This window comes from Sturnira hondurensis, unplaced genomic scaffold (genome assembly GCF_014824575.4).
Source record: "Sturnira hondurensis isolate 20B ecotype Veracruz unplaced genomic scaffold, ASM1482457v3 Scaffold0006713, whole genome shotgun sequence".
Lineage (NCBI taxonomy): Eukaryota > Metazoa > Chordata > Mammalia > Chiroptera > Phyllostomidae > Sturnira > Sturnira hondurensis.
The window spans coordinates 4,048,155-4,063,327 of record NW_028079344.1 but is presented as its reverse complement, the minus strand read 5'-3'; the positions used below and the strand labels follow the sequence as shown (position 1 = coordinate 4,063,327).

The window sequence follows — 15,173 nt, the reverse complement described above, 5'->3', positions numbered from 1 at the left end:
TGAAATTCATAGACACTGAATAGCATGCTATTAAGCAATGAATGTATTAATAATGAGATCAAGGACAAAATCAAAAAGTTTCTGGAAACAAATGAAAATGAACTCACAACAGTCCAAAACGTATGAAACAGAGAACGCAGTACTGAGAGGGAAGTTCACAGTGATACAGGCCTGCCTAAAAGAAGACAAAAAAAATTCAAATAAACAACCTAACCCTACAGCTATAAGAACTGGAGAAACAACAACAAACAAAGCCCAGAGTGAATAGAAGAAAGGAAATAATCTAGATCAGAGCAGATTAAGACACAGGAACTAAAGAACAATTCAAAGGATCAAAAAATCTAGGAGTTGTTTTTTTTAAAAGATAAACAAAATTGACAAGCCTTTAACCAGACTTATCAAGAAAAAAAGAGAGAGGACCCAAGTAAATAAAATCAGAAGTGAAAGAAGAGAAATTACAACTGATACTAGAGAAACACAAAGGATTATAAGAAATTACTGTGAACAACTATATGCCAAAAAATTTGAAAACCTGCAGAAAGTGGATAAATTTCTAGAAATATATAATCTTTCAAAACTGAATAAAGAAGTAGAAAGCCTGAACAGACTGGTAACAGCTAGTGAAAATGAAGCAGTAATCAAAAAACTCCTGGCACACAAAAGCCCTGGACCGTATGCTTTCACAGGAGAATTTTACAAAACATTTTAGGAACAGCTAACCCCTATCCTTCTCAAACCATTCCAAAAAATCCGAGAAGATAGAGGACTCCAAAACACTTTTTATGAGGACAGCATCATCCTAATCCCCAAACCAGATAAAGACACAACAACAACAAAAAATAAAACTATAGGCCAATATCTCTGATGAACATAGACAAAATAGTTCAATAAAATGTTCATAAACCAAAATCCTCAAAATATTAGAAAACTGTACCCAGCAATACATTAAAAAGGTCATACATCATGATCAAGTGTCATACACCAAAGGTCATATACCATCTCTCATACCAGGGATGCAAAGGTGGTACAATATTCCCAAATCAAGAAACATAATACATCACATAAACAAAAGGAAAAGCAAAAATCACATGATCTTATCAATAGATGCAGAAAAAGCATTTGATAAGGTATTGCACCCATTTATGACAAAAACACTCGGCAAAGTAGGAGTAGAGGGAGCATTCCTCAACATAATAAAGGTCATATACAAGAAACCTACAGCCAACAACATACTCAATGGGCAAAAACTAAAAGCTTTCCCACTAAGATCAGGAATAAGATAAAGGTGTTTGCTTTCACCAATTCTATTCAATATAGAATTCAATATACAGTGATCAGACAAAAAAAAAAGAAATAAAAGGTATCCAAATTGGAAAGGAGGAAGTAATGGTGTCACTGTTTGCAGATGACATGACAGTGTATATAGAGAACCCTATAGACTCCACCAGAAAACTACTCAACCTAATAAGTGAATTTGGCAAAACAGTAGGGTACAAAGTCAATATTCAGAAATTGAAGGCATTTTTGTACACCAACAATGAAATATCAGAAACAAAAATCAGGAAAAAAATCCCATTTGCTATAGGAACAAGAAAAATAAAGTACCTAGCAATAAACCTAAAGGTAAAAGAACTATACTCAGAAAACTACACAACACTGAAGACAGAAATTAAGGAAGACAAACAAATGGAAGGGTATACTGTGTTGATGGATTAGAAGAATTAATATCATCAAAATGCACATACTACCCAAGGCGATTTATAGATTCAACACAATCCCTATTAAAATATCAATGACATATTCCACAGATATAGAAAAACATTTCAAAAATTTATATGGAACCATGAATGACCCCGAATAACTTCAACAATTTTGAGAAAGAAGAAAAAAGTAGGAGGGATCACAATACCTGATATCAAACTATATTACAAGGCCACGGTAATCCAAATAGTCTGGTGTTGGCAATAAGTATAGACACAGATCAATGGAACAGAATAGAGAGACCAGAAATAAACCCATTTCTCTATGGTCAATTAATATTTGACAAAGAGGGCAGGTGCATACATGGAGTAAAGATAGCCTCTTTAACAAATGGTGTTGGGAGATCTGGAAAACTACATGCAAAAAAGTAAAACTCAACCACCAACTCACACCATACACAAAAATAAACTCAAGATGGATAGAAAAACTTAAACATAAGTTCTGACAACATAAAAATCCTAGAGGCAGGAAAATCTTAGATATTCCATGCAGCAATATTTTCACCAATATATCCCCAAGAGCAACTGATATAGAGGAAATAATAAAGAAATGGGACTTCATCAAATTAAAAACCTTCTGCATAGCTAAAGAAAACATCAGTAAAGTGAAAAGGGCACCAACCATATTGGAAATATATTTGTGAATGATACCTTGGACAAGGGTTTAATCTCCAAAATATACAAAGGACTCACACAATTCCACTCTGGGAAGACAAACAACCCAATTAAAAATGGGCAAAGGACCTGAACAGACACTTCTCCAAGGAGGACACACACAGGGCCCAGAGACATGTGAAAAGATGCTCAGTATCACTAGCCATCAGAGAGATACAAATTAAAACCACAATGAGATACCACTTCACACTGGTCAGAATGGCCATGATAAACAAATCAATAAACATCAAGTGCTGGTGAGGTTGTAGAGAAAAAGGAACCCTAGTCCACTGTTGGTGGGAATGCAGACTGGTATAGCCACTGTGGAAAATAGTATAGAATTTCCTACAATAAGTAAAAATGGAACTGCCTTTTGACACAGTAATTGCACTGCTGTGATTATACACTAAGAATCCTGAAACACCAATTCAAAAGAACCTATGCATCCCAATGTTCAAATCTCCATTATTTACAACAGGCAAGTGCTCGAAGCAGCCTAACTGCCCATCAGTAAATGAGTGGATGAATAAAATGTGGTACTTCTATACAATGGAATACTATGCAGCAGACAGAAAGAATGAACTCCTACCCTTCACGCCAGTATGGATGAAACTGTAGAGCATTCTGCTAAGTGAAATAAGCCAGGCAGTGAAAGACAAGTACCATGTGATCTCACATATAAGTGGAACCTAATTAACAAAACAAACAAATGAGCAAAACAGAACCAGAGACATGGAAATAAGAACAAACTAACAGTGACCAGAGGGGAGGGGAGAGGGGGATTAAGGGGAAAAGAAGGGGAAGGGTCAAGCCAAGGAATGTGTATAAAGGACACAAGGCAGGGGAGAATAGTGAATGTGGGAGGTAGAGGTTGGGTAGGACAGGGGAGAGTAATGGGGGAAAATGGGGATAACTGAAATAAAAAGCAATAAAAGAGAGATCAATAAGAAAGAGATCAATAAAAAAGAATTTATTGAAAATGACAATGGGCCTTGGCTGGTGTAGCTCAGGGAATTGAGTGCGGGCCTGCGTACCAAACAACTGCAGTTCGATTCCCAGTCAGGGCACATGCCTGGGTTGCAGGCCAGTTCCCAGCAGGGGATGCACGAGAAGCAACCATACGTTGATATTTCTCTCCCTTTCTCCTTCCTCTCCCCTCTAAAGATAAATAAATAAAATCTTAAAAAAAGAAAATGACAATGGTTTGCTATATAGTACTACCTTTCTCTTAATATACTTGATCATTCCTTCTGAAAGGCTAATCTAAGACTTTATAAATTAAATCATTCCTTTAATTTTGATGGTCTGAGTTAGGTGTATTAAAGGCTGCTATGGACTGCATGTGGTAACCACCTCCCCAAATTTATGTGTTAAAACCATAAACCCCAGTGTGATAGTATTTTGAGATGGAGCTTTAGGAGGTAATTAAGTTTGTATGAGGTCATGAACGTGGAGCCCTCATAATGAGATTAGTGTATGTATAGTAAGAGGAAGAGAGACCAGGGCGCACTCTCTCTTTCCACATGTGGAGGAAAAGCCATATGCGCACACAAGAGAAGATGAGTAAGCAGTCATCTATAAGCCAGAAAGAGGGCCTTCACCAAAAAGAGGAGCAAATCAGGGCGCAGGTGAGCAGGACATACCCTCTGATATTGTCTAGAATTGTGTTCTACTGGCCTCTACCCAGCACAAGCCTAAGAAACAGTTCAGTGCAAGCTCCAGAGGGCCAGTGGTAGGGAATGTAACAGTACTACGCCTTATCTCCTTTTGGAAAGTCTCCTCCAAAAGAAGTTTCTAAAAACATTCAGCTTCTTAGCCTAGTCTACCATACAAAAGCCCTTTGAAGCCTAGCCTCACCAAACCCACTTCCCCTGCTTCCATTTTAATCTATGAAAGACAAAACTTCTCCCAGAGGCCATATTTTTGAATTATACCACAGACATACAAAAATAAGGTTATTCATTAAATAGAATATTTTCCTCTGGGAGAGAAAAAAGTTTTTACTCTATTTTATTTTATAAGTAAAAACAAGACATGTACACTGGGGAAATTTTAGAATATGGCAGATGAAAGAAAAATAATCAAATCACTAGCTGGGGAGATATCATTTTTAAATATATTTATTTCAGCATATACTGTAGACTATACATATTTAATTTAAAAATGGGATTTAACATATAGCTTTATACAGATCTTTTTTACTTAACAACATAAGTTTAAATCCATCATTAAATGGTTCTCCACAACATTATTCTTCATAGTTGCAAAATAATTTTTATTGAGGTAGCATATATTAACTAATCATCTACTGTTAGAAATAATACTGTTTCTAATTTTTCAATTATTATAAATAAACTGCCATGAATACCCATTGTAGTTAATTATTTGCAATCAATTTTCATTGTGTCCATAGGAGGAATTCCTAACAACAGACTACTAAACTTCGATATGTCTAAAATTTATCACCTTTAAAATATATTGCCAAAGTATACTCTATTAAATAAAGATTTATAACAATTTACATGTGAATTACAGTTTTCACCAGTCCTTCATTTCCACTTAAGAAACATTTATCACTCATTAAATCCCAGATGTTGTATAGGTATGAGGGTACAAAAATAAATAAAGTAGGGAATTTACAGCCCACTTACTCCCACTGATGCATCTTCCTAATAAACATCAAACCTGTAGAATAGATTCCTGGGTGCCATTCACACCCTTCAGACTGCAAGCAGTCCTGAGGAAGACCCACTTTTCCATTCCCTGACTAGCTGAGCACGTCAATTAAACACAAGAGGTGAGATGACCTTGGTTGGAAACACGTTCCATTTGGCTCCTGAGTGAGCCAGAGGAATTAAGAGAAAGCAAACTATCATAATCCTCTTAATGTTTCCTCTTAGCTAGAAATTGAGCTGTTTTTAAAAATCAAGTTGTTTTTAAAGGTGCTGTGGACAAAAGGAGAAAGAGCACCAAATGCCACTGTCACTAATTTCACACCTTTGACCCCAAGTCAGGCTGCTTTTGCATTACAGGAACTCTTCAACAATCAGAATGTGACAGGGAGATTTCTTTTGTACTACTTCTTAATTCTCCTGGACCTCCTCCTTTGTTACTTTCAATGAGAACGCAGAGTGGGCAGTGCGGGTCTCACGAGAACATTCCCAGTGACTGCAGCAAGGACGGCAGCCCTTGCCCAGTGAGGACTTGGCCGACACAAGGCATGTTCCTCCCGTTGCTTCTGTAGTGGGAGCTGAGTCCACCAGGGCTCACTTCTTAATGACTCATCTACTCCTGAGATCCGCTGATGGAAGAAGGGGCTTTTTCTTTTAGAATCAAGTGTGAGGACTCCCTGGCTGAGATTTTTCCTTACTTAATAGAGAAAGTAAAACATCCCTGCAGACAGCACTTCCAGCCCTGTGGCAAGGTCACTGCTTTTTTCCCCTTAATAACAATATACACATAAACAAATTTGAATTGTGTCTTTTATTCCTTTCTAAAGGTAATATTCCAAAAAAACCCTAAATACACTTGCTTTCAAATAGTGAAACTTTCCCTGCATTGGTATAAAAAATACCAACACTTCTCACACATTCTGTTTATACAACAGAAAAGTAGATTTTTAGAAGTTAGAGGGTGCATCACAACACGAAATGAAAACAAAGAGCATACCTGATAGAAGTTGGGCCAAAAAGTACTAATGGCCAGTTCCGCCCTGTTCCACGTCCGTGCTGGGTCTCCAGATACATTCCAGATAGGATTCCCCAAAGGCCCATTATTGACCTTCACGTAGACATTGAGTAACCCAGGAGCAGAATTACTCTTGCTGGATACGAAGTAGTGAAAATCAATGCAGTGAGTATCATTTTCTTTAAGTTGAGGTAAGAGGAGCTGGGCCCTCTGCCCCTCAGATCTTCCAGATGTGTTCACCAACATGAAAGAACCTGTGAAAAGAAAAAGAAAAAGAGTCAATCCGAAATACAGCTTTCTGGTCACTGCTGAAAAGGCACCATCATTATATGGGTTGATCTTCAAATTCCACACATACTTAGGCTTCAAAAACCCCATTTCTGTCATCACTTTCACCCCAAAATATTCTCAAGATCAGTGAATTCCTTTGGTGTCACCGTGATTAGTCGCCTAAGCAACAGAAATATGCATAATTGTCAGGCAAGCACTGAACAACCTGGTAGTCACTAGCCAAAGGTGGCTATTTAAACTAAAATTAATTAAAATTCTATAACATTAAAATTTTAGTTCCTCAGTCACACTAACCACATTTAAAGTATTCAATAGCCACATGTGGCTAGTTGTTCCATATTGGGCAGCAGAACTATTGAACCATTTGTTCCATTATCTCAAAAAGTTCTGTTGAAGAGCATTATGTTATAATGGCACCATCCTCTGCCAATCAGATCCACTTTCAGATTCTCACAGGACCTAGAGAAAGATAACAGATTGGTCTGGTTTGTGGAATCTTAGAAAGCTTATTAGCCCTATGATGTTCCTCATAGTCAATATAATAAAATTCTTGCAGTTCAGCCTCACCACCCCTCCCCCACTGCTGTAACAGCTGACTTCTTGACAGTGGGGGTGTTTTCATGACTGAACATACTAAAGAAGCTTTGCTCCAACTGGAGGATGGTCATTTTCAAATGCATCCAGGAGCTTTTTCCTGTCTTTACGTCATGGCACTAACCCACCCATGGAAGCGTTTCCACGTGGAGTCAAGCTTACCAGATATTCTGACATTAATTGTGCCTCTTGGGCCATCCCCAAGTTTAAGATCCACAGAAATGGCAAGTAAAATAATTATATGAATTTTATATACCACGTAAAGAAAGATAAAATCAAAATGTTCTAAAATGAGAGAGAAATATGTCACTATAAGTACTCTTCAGCTGAGAGAAAACCGTACTGACTCTCTGAGGCAGAACAGCTAAACCTGGAGTATAAAGATGACAAATAAAATACTGCTCAGGTTGAACTAATGATTTGTAGTAGGTGAGGAGACTATCACCCTTGACTATTCCTTTTATAACTCTCCTCTTACGAACCATAATTTTCAAGGAGGTATATGTATGTATATTTGTGTGTACACACACACACACACATATTTAGTTTACATCAAGCATATGTATAAACATACATACATAATACTAGAAAAACTGTGGAATTTTTATCTTGTCTATAAGGTGTAATTTCCTAAACAACAAAATGAGAAGACCACCTTTTCCAGAGAATTATCAGGACTAAATGAGAAAACACACATAGGTAATTTCTTTCTTTTTTTTTGTTTCACTTTTAAAAAAATATTTTATTGATTATGCCATTACAGTTGTCCCATTCCCCCCCTTCATTTCCCTCCACCCTGCACACCCCTCCCCCACCATTCCCCCCTTTAGTTTATGTTCATGTGTCACAACTTCTTTAGATTCTATATTTCCCCTACTATTCTTGCCCTTCCCCCCGTCTATTTTCTACCTACCATCTATGCTACGTATTCTCTGTACCTTCTCCCCCCTTCTCCTTCTCCCACTCCCCTGTTGCTAACCCTCCATGTGTTCTTCATTTCTATGGTTCTGCTCCTGATCTAGCTGTCCTCTTAGTTTGCTTTTGTTTTAGGTGTAGTTGTTTCTGTGAGTTTGCTGTCCTTTCACTGTTCATATTTTTTATCTTCTTTTTCTTAGGTAAGTCCCTTTAACATTTCATATAATAAGGGCTTGGTGATGATGAACTCCTTGAATTTGATCTTATCTGAGAAGCACTTTATCTGCCCTTCCATTCTAAATGAAAGCTTTGCTAGATAGAGTAATCTTAGATGTAGGTCCTTGCCTTTCATGACTTGGAATACTTCTTTCCAGCCCCTTCTTGCCTGTAAGGTCTCTTGAGAAATCCGCTGACAGTCTGATGGGTACTCCTTTGTAGGTGACTGTCCCCTCATCTCTTGCTGCTTCTAGGATTCTCTCCATTTTAATCTTGGCTAATGTAATTATGATGTGCCTTGGTGTGTTCCTTCTAAATTAATGTGTTTGCTTATGGCTGTTCCCTTCACAGTGTCACTACATGAGGTGAGCTAGTGTTAACACCATTTAACATAAATAGGAACTGTCTCACAGAGAGATTAGGAAGCAGCCTGTCCAGACTTTAGGATGAGTTAGTGGCAAAACCAGAACTTTGGGCCTTTGAGTTTCAGCCCATTTCTCATCCTGCCACACTCCAATAACCCTGTGCTTCTTTGTGTACTGTCTGACCATATATGAAAAAACCCCGCCCTACCCAACAGTAGAGGGATATTATGGCAATTTTTCAAGAGATGAATATTATGCACCTGTAATATGAAAGCCAAGCCACAGGGGAAGAGTTATCCATGGAACATTTATTCTAGTAATAAGGAAAAACTGAAATATGATTTTAGAAAGAGTTGGGGACAGAGAAACAGAACAAGTGGCGGGAGAATTCCATTGAAATGACTTGGGTTAGCCAAATACTACAAAAATGTAAAAAAAACCTGACCAACTCCATAAGAATACTAAAACAGGCTTTTGGTGTTTATAACATTAGTTAAAATTGTACTTGACTGCTCTTAGTAAAACATAAGCAGTTTTTCCCCATATTCAATCATTTGGGCTTCTGTTACCTACCATATAGCTACCCTGTATACTGAGGCATGGCATGGCCTTCAGGTCAACTCTGAATCCCCAAGACCTAAATTTAGTATTGCTGCACTGGCAATATAATTTCTTGCAGTGTTTCCATCAATTAAACTTGAGCAACCATGGGTGGCAAACATGACAATATGTGAAGAATGGCAAAAGTCTGTGCTTCCCAAGTCCTGTGAAGTCTAGTTTGGATGCTTGGGTGAAGCTAATACAGATGAGTCCCTTTTCACACATTGGTATAAACTTGGTAACTTCCTACCATACTGTTCAGGAAATTACCAAAATTCCCTAAAACACTGTTTATCTATCCTCTAATACTTCAATGCTCCACCCCAGCACAAAATGCTATCAGCCTTTTGAGCTGTTAAAAATATAGATAATTTTTTTAAAAAATAGATTTTATTTATTTATTTTTAGAGAGGGGTAAAAGAAGGAGAAAGAGAGGGATAGAAACATCAGTGTGGTTGCCTCTTGCGCACCCCCAACTGAGGACCTGGCCCATAACCCAGGCATGTGCGCTGACTGGGAATTGAATCAGTGACCCCTTGATTCACAAGCCAGCACTCAATTCACTGAGCCACACCGGGTGGGGCAAAATATACAGAATTATTTATGTTAAGGTAAAGGAGACATTCTAAGGTACATATGTAAATGGTTCTAATTTTTATATTCCATTTTCCTTTTTCCCTTTTTGAGCCAGAATTCAGTCTGTTTTGTCACATGGCATGCTTCTGTAATTCAGATTAGCTCAAAGAGGATTAGCAAAATGGGGAGTGACATCAGACTACACAGTAGTCTCTTTGGTTCAGGTGTGATTTCATTTTTTGGACATTAAAGTTTTAGAGTGATCGGGGCAATTTTTTTCTTAAATAAGAGGCTATACAATAGCTATTAAACAAAGCTCAAGATCCTGCCAAACTGTCTTTGCTTAGTCTAAAAATTGGCAAGAAGTTTAGTGCTTTCTAGAGCCCTTCCTCTTTCTCCCCTCTTAAGCTGTCTGGGAAACTGCAGGAACAGCTAAAGGAGCTATGGATCTCCTACCCACCTCCTGAGTGTAAAAGGAAAGAACATGGACTGATGAAGACAAGCCCTGGATGGTGTTTTTAAGTTGGCAGAGAAAGTGGTCTCCATTAGAACGGAATGAATTGGAGGACCTGTTAGTGAGGAGCAGGAGGCTGGAGCCCTAGGGTACAGGGCTAAGATGGACTTACTAGGATTCTAAATGCCAGGTGGGAGTTATGGGCTCAGTGTTTTGATTTGATTATGGTTGTTACTGGTTCTCTGGCTGCAGAACTGCATAGAGTGTGAGTGGTCTGTTCCAATCCCATTTTTCAAACAAGATCTATCATCATGTGTGATTTTGTGAAATTAGTCAGAGATGTCCCAATTACACGTATGTAGTATTGGTGGAAAGGTCTACTCTACCTACACTGTCTTCCTCCTTCACTTGTTCTGGCCCTCAGAAAGCAATCCATCTGGGCTGCCTCCACAGTCATGGGCAAGTTATCCTTCCTCCCACTGTCCAGAAACCAACTGAGCACCACTCTGATGTCCACACACACAACTTTTTAGAGGAAAAGTCTCTCTTCACTGTAAATCTGTTCCTGGGGACATTCCCCTGAGATGCCCCTCTTTTTTATTCCTCCAGAGTCTCTAAATTGGTATTTCTACACAGTTCCTACAATCAATGCTTATAAAGGTACCTGGACAATGTTTACCATGTAGCATAACTACATTACCATGTAGCATACCATTTGTGATTATCATTATGATTATTTTGTTTCCCCATATCTCCTAAGTGCATGAATTCTCTAAATTTTCTGCAATTCCTTAGCAGTTAGCTCTATAGATGGCCATCTATTCATTTCCCAGCCCTCTTGATCCTATCCTATTTTACCCAGTGATACTTTTGAAGTTTCTTTTCTTGATGAGAGCACATCATTGGTATTAAAGTATTACAAGACTGAATGAATTGATTATTGATGTCAATTTTGCCCCTACATTTAAGCTTTGGGAAGGGAAGCTTTATTTCAGTGTGACCATGAAAATTTATTTCATGGTTGTAAAGTATAGGATGTAAGATTTCAGCCAATAGTATTTTCTGACATAAGTGCACATTCTCTTCTAGTGAGTTTACAGAAGAAAGTATGAACATTTATGATTAGCATAGTCTAGCAACCTAGAATCCTCAGGTAAATTCATGGTTGTGCATAAAGAATAGGAGGTGGGAAGGAAGAGATACCTTTTAATTGTTTGAATTTATCATCTATTTTCTATGAAAGTAAAGTCAACTCACCAGCTGGATGTTTTAAAAATTCAAAACATTTATATTCAATTTTAGACTAAGTCTGGTTTTTAAAATATCCCTATATGGCTGAATGTTTAATTTTCACCTTCCACTTCAATGTTTTGACTGTGAGGAAATGAATTCTCAAAGAGTAATTTGGTCTCCCTTGGTAAGTATTTCCTTACCTCAACTTTTTTTCCCCTACAAAAAATATTCCAACTGGGCAAATAAATAAAAGAAATCAGAATTCAAATTGCCACAGAAATTCCATTTGTGTTTAGATAACAATTCTCTTCGATCACTAGTATGGAAGAAGAAAAGGTAACATCTCCGGCAAATGAGAACGGCTCACATAATGGAGTGGGCTTCCAAAGGTCTTTCCACAAAAACCAGGACGGCGTTAAGAATAATTATTTTCATCTTTTTGAAAAGAAAAACTCTGCTAAGAGAACATGCAATATTCACATTCTTGAATCTTTGGGTGAATTAAATTCAGCTTAATCACACCCACCGGCAAGTGCTCTTGACGAGACTACTTCTGTCACTGTTTGCAACAGCAGCACTAAATACATATAATTAGTTATTCCTCTACACCATCACTGAGGTTTGCATTGGTGCAGTAGAGGCTCTAGCTTTTTAAAGGCTAAGGAAACTGTATGAATTCTCTTCCAACATTGGAGAAACCTTGTGCATACAACAACAACGACAACAACAAAGGGAGTGTTTTCCATCCTCCAGCAGGAAAAGAGAATTACGTGTGTTATTAAGCACTGTGGCTGGCTGAGAAGCAGCATTTTATGAATTTCAAGGCCATTATAAAACTCACCTTTTAAGCCTCTTAGTTTTGATAAAAGCGCACAGATCATTTCACTCCCTTTGTCTGTTTCATCTTCATTTTTCCCACTATGACCTTCACATTTATGAACTCAAGATCCAAAAGCCACATACAAAGTTTGCAAGTTCCCTCTTTGCAAGCAAATATCCTGACTCTAGTTTATATGTTCACATGTGCTTCTTCTAACCCACTAAAATATAGCACTTGTATCTAGAGCAGTGCTTCTCAAACAATCTATGATGAAGGAGCAGTTTTTTAAATTTCTGATGCATCTCAGATCAAACTTATATAAAGCACAATAAACATAGATTTTTAGAAAAAGTAAAATAAAATACATGTAAAATGTAAGTACAGATTTGTTATTAGGTTAAATAAACATAAAATTACTCTGTCAAATTTCTCTAAAAATTTCTAAAGAGCTGCTCTCAACTTCCATACGGGTTATGGACCACTTCTCATCTGCAGACCACGCTGAGTGGCATAGCCTTAAAGTTACAAAGGTATGACATTCTTGGCACTCAAATACATATTTTTTTTCTTAGCAGTGTAAGAGAAACACTGAGACAGGTTAATTGGAAGAAAGAAATGTGAAAAAAAGGAACTCTATTTCTTATCCAAACACTAATGGCTATAAAGCCAAGCCCTTTGGCTATGATAGAAAGTGGGAGAAGAAAATAAAGATGAAGTATAGAAAGCAAGTAGACAAACAGAGAAGAGGCAAACTCGACCACGGTGAGTGCGTGCAATGACAGCACTGAGACTCTGAATTCAGCAAAGAACTGGCTTCCAAGCAAGGAGAAAAGGAAGAGAGCTCAGTAGGCCAGGGCACACAGAGTCACAGCACAGCTTGGCTGTTCTTAAGGGGGAGGGGAAAACACAGGAAAGTAAATTGTGTCACCCAGTGCCTAGGCCAGGTGCTCCATATACTCCATCTCATTAACTCTCTCAGACAAGAATGACCTGAACAAACACAGAGAAAAATTAACTCACCAGAGTCCCGATGACTATATCTGATAAAGCAAAGGGAATTGGCATTTTTTAAATATAAGCTCCAAGTGCAGTTCTCTAAAACCAATATTTTAAGTACTTTGTCCATATAATACGAAATATATTGTTATCTTGTAACTCAGTATACATGTATGTTATACGTGCATACATAACACCTACATACACACATATTCAGACACAAACTTTCATAAAAAATGTGCTACTATACTTCTTACCATGTGCATCTGTATGATATTCCCATTTCCTGTTCTACCCTACTTCATTTTGCAATGTTAATAAGCAAATGAATGCTGGGTGCAACCCCCAATTGATTCCACAGCCCAGGAATGCTTTAAGGCCATACTGCACCTCCTCCCCAATAACCCAAACCAACGATATATAATGTGTGCTCTGCCCCCTTGGTAAGAAAGCTTTTCATTTTTAATTTGTAATTTCAAACTGATCTCATCCCTCAAATAACAAGATACCATGCTGAGTGAAATAAGCCAGGTGTTGAAAGACAAATACCATATGATCTCACCTTTAACAGGAAGCTAAACAACAAAACAAACAAGCAAGCAAAATAAAAACAAAGACACTGAAATAGAGAACAGGGGGACAGCAACCAGAAGGGAGAGAGGAGGGAATTTCAGGGGAAAAGGGGAAGAAGAGTTTACAGGAACAAGTATAAAGGACACATGGACAAAAATGAAGGGGGGTGGAAATGGGAGGGAGGTGGGGAGCACTGGGGGCACGGGCTGGGGTGGGAGTAAAAGGCAGAAAACTGTACTTGAACAACAATTAAATAAATTAAAAAATAAAACAAAAAAACCCCAAGATACCAGGTTTCGTCCCTCCTCCTGCTCCCTCAGGCAGTAGTAACAATGGTCCTAAAAATATGTATTTTCTGATGAAAGATCTCATGAAAGAGGGAAAATGAAACCTGTGGAGAAATAAATGAACTCAGGCACTAGAGCTCAAAGGGAACAAAGCCTCTGCAGGGAGGCGCCATCATCACTTTAAAAATACTTATTAGCACCCGTTTCAGCCTGAACAAACAGCTGTCTCCACGGCCACACTGACGTTCTGCGGACCAGATGTCATACATCCTTCCTAAGCTAATGCCTTTCCTGTGTCCTTTTCAAAAATCTTACCCTACCACAAACAATACTTATTTTGCCATCACTAGAGAATAAAACTCTAATAAAAATCTGTCTCTTCACCTAAATGTCCTATGTCCCTTTCTATTTTGCCCTATGGCTTTTTGTCTTTCTTGTGCATTCTCAATGACCAGGCAAGACCCTTTGTTAGCTGCACTAATTTCTGCCTTGTTCCTACTATGCTCCTGAAAAATACAGTAGGAGGCCAAAAAATGAACATCATTCTTGACCACTTTACTCCTAAAGAGTCTAGCTGGGGCTTTCACTGGGAGAGAGTTGATGGGCTCATCTGAATAGGACTTTTTACAAGTCATACCAGTTAGTACATAAACTCTGCTCTTCTGGAGGGAATCCTACATCAATCTAAGTGCTATAAAATTATTAACAAGCACAGTTTGTATACTTGTTATGTTCATAAAATACTTGCTGTAAAACATTTACATTAAATAACCACTGTCAATTTAGTGACTCACAGCATAGCTGAATGGGTATTTTGTTATTTACTATTCACAAAAATACTGAGCTGACCAAAATAGATTCATTCACCTTAAGCAATCACTTTTAGCCATGGCAGGGCTCATCTGAGTGTCCACATGTGCTGGGTATTTTGAGAACAAAGTACAACTTGGATCAATTCCTCTAGCAAGAACTTCACAGATTAGCTGAATTTCAAACATAGAAAATATTACAAAATTAACAAATCAGATCCATTAAATTCAGCAACATTTACATAACTACAACCTGAAGTATTGTAAAATTTTTGATTTTACAACTGTCAACTAATAACTCTTCAAAAAAGAGTTTTCTGACACAGTTATATGAGACAAAGAA

The 15,173-nt window shown here is 37.8% G+C and overlaps 1 protein-coding gene across 9 annotated transcripts in view; it reads right to left on the bottom strand.

The window, feature by feature from the left end:
• The window catches only part of PTPRM (protein tyrosine phosphatase receptor type M), an 827,815-nt gene that overhangs the window by 511,330 nt on the left and 301,312 nt on the right, over window positions 1-15,173 (bottom strand). For all 9 annotated transcript variants that reach the window (XM_037050333.1, XM_037050337.1, XM_037050335.1 and 6 more), the window contains exon 3: window positions 6,084-6,355. In XM_037050333.1, coding sequence (XP_036906228.1) covers window positions 6,084-6,355 — 272 coding nt within the window. The remainder of the gene's footprint in view (window positions 1-6,083; window positions 6,356-15,173) is intronic.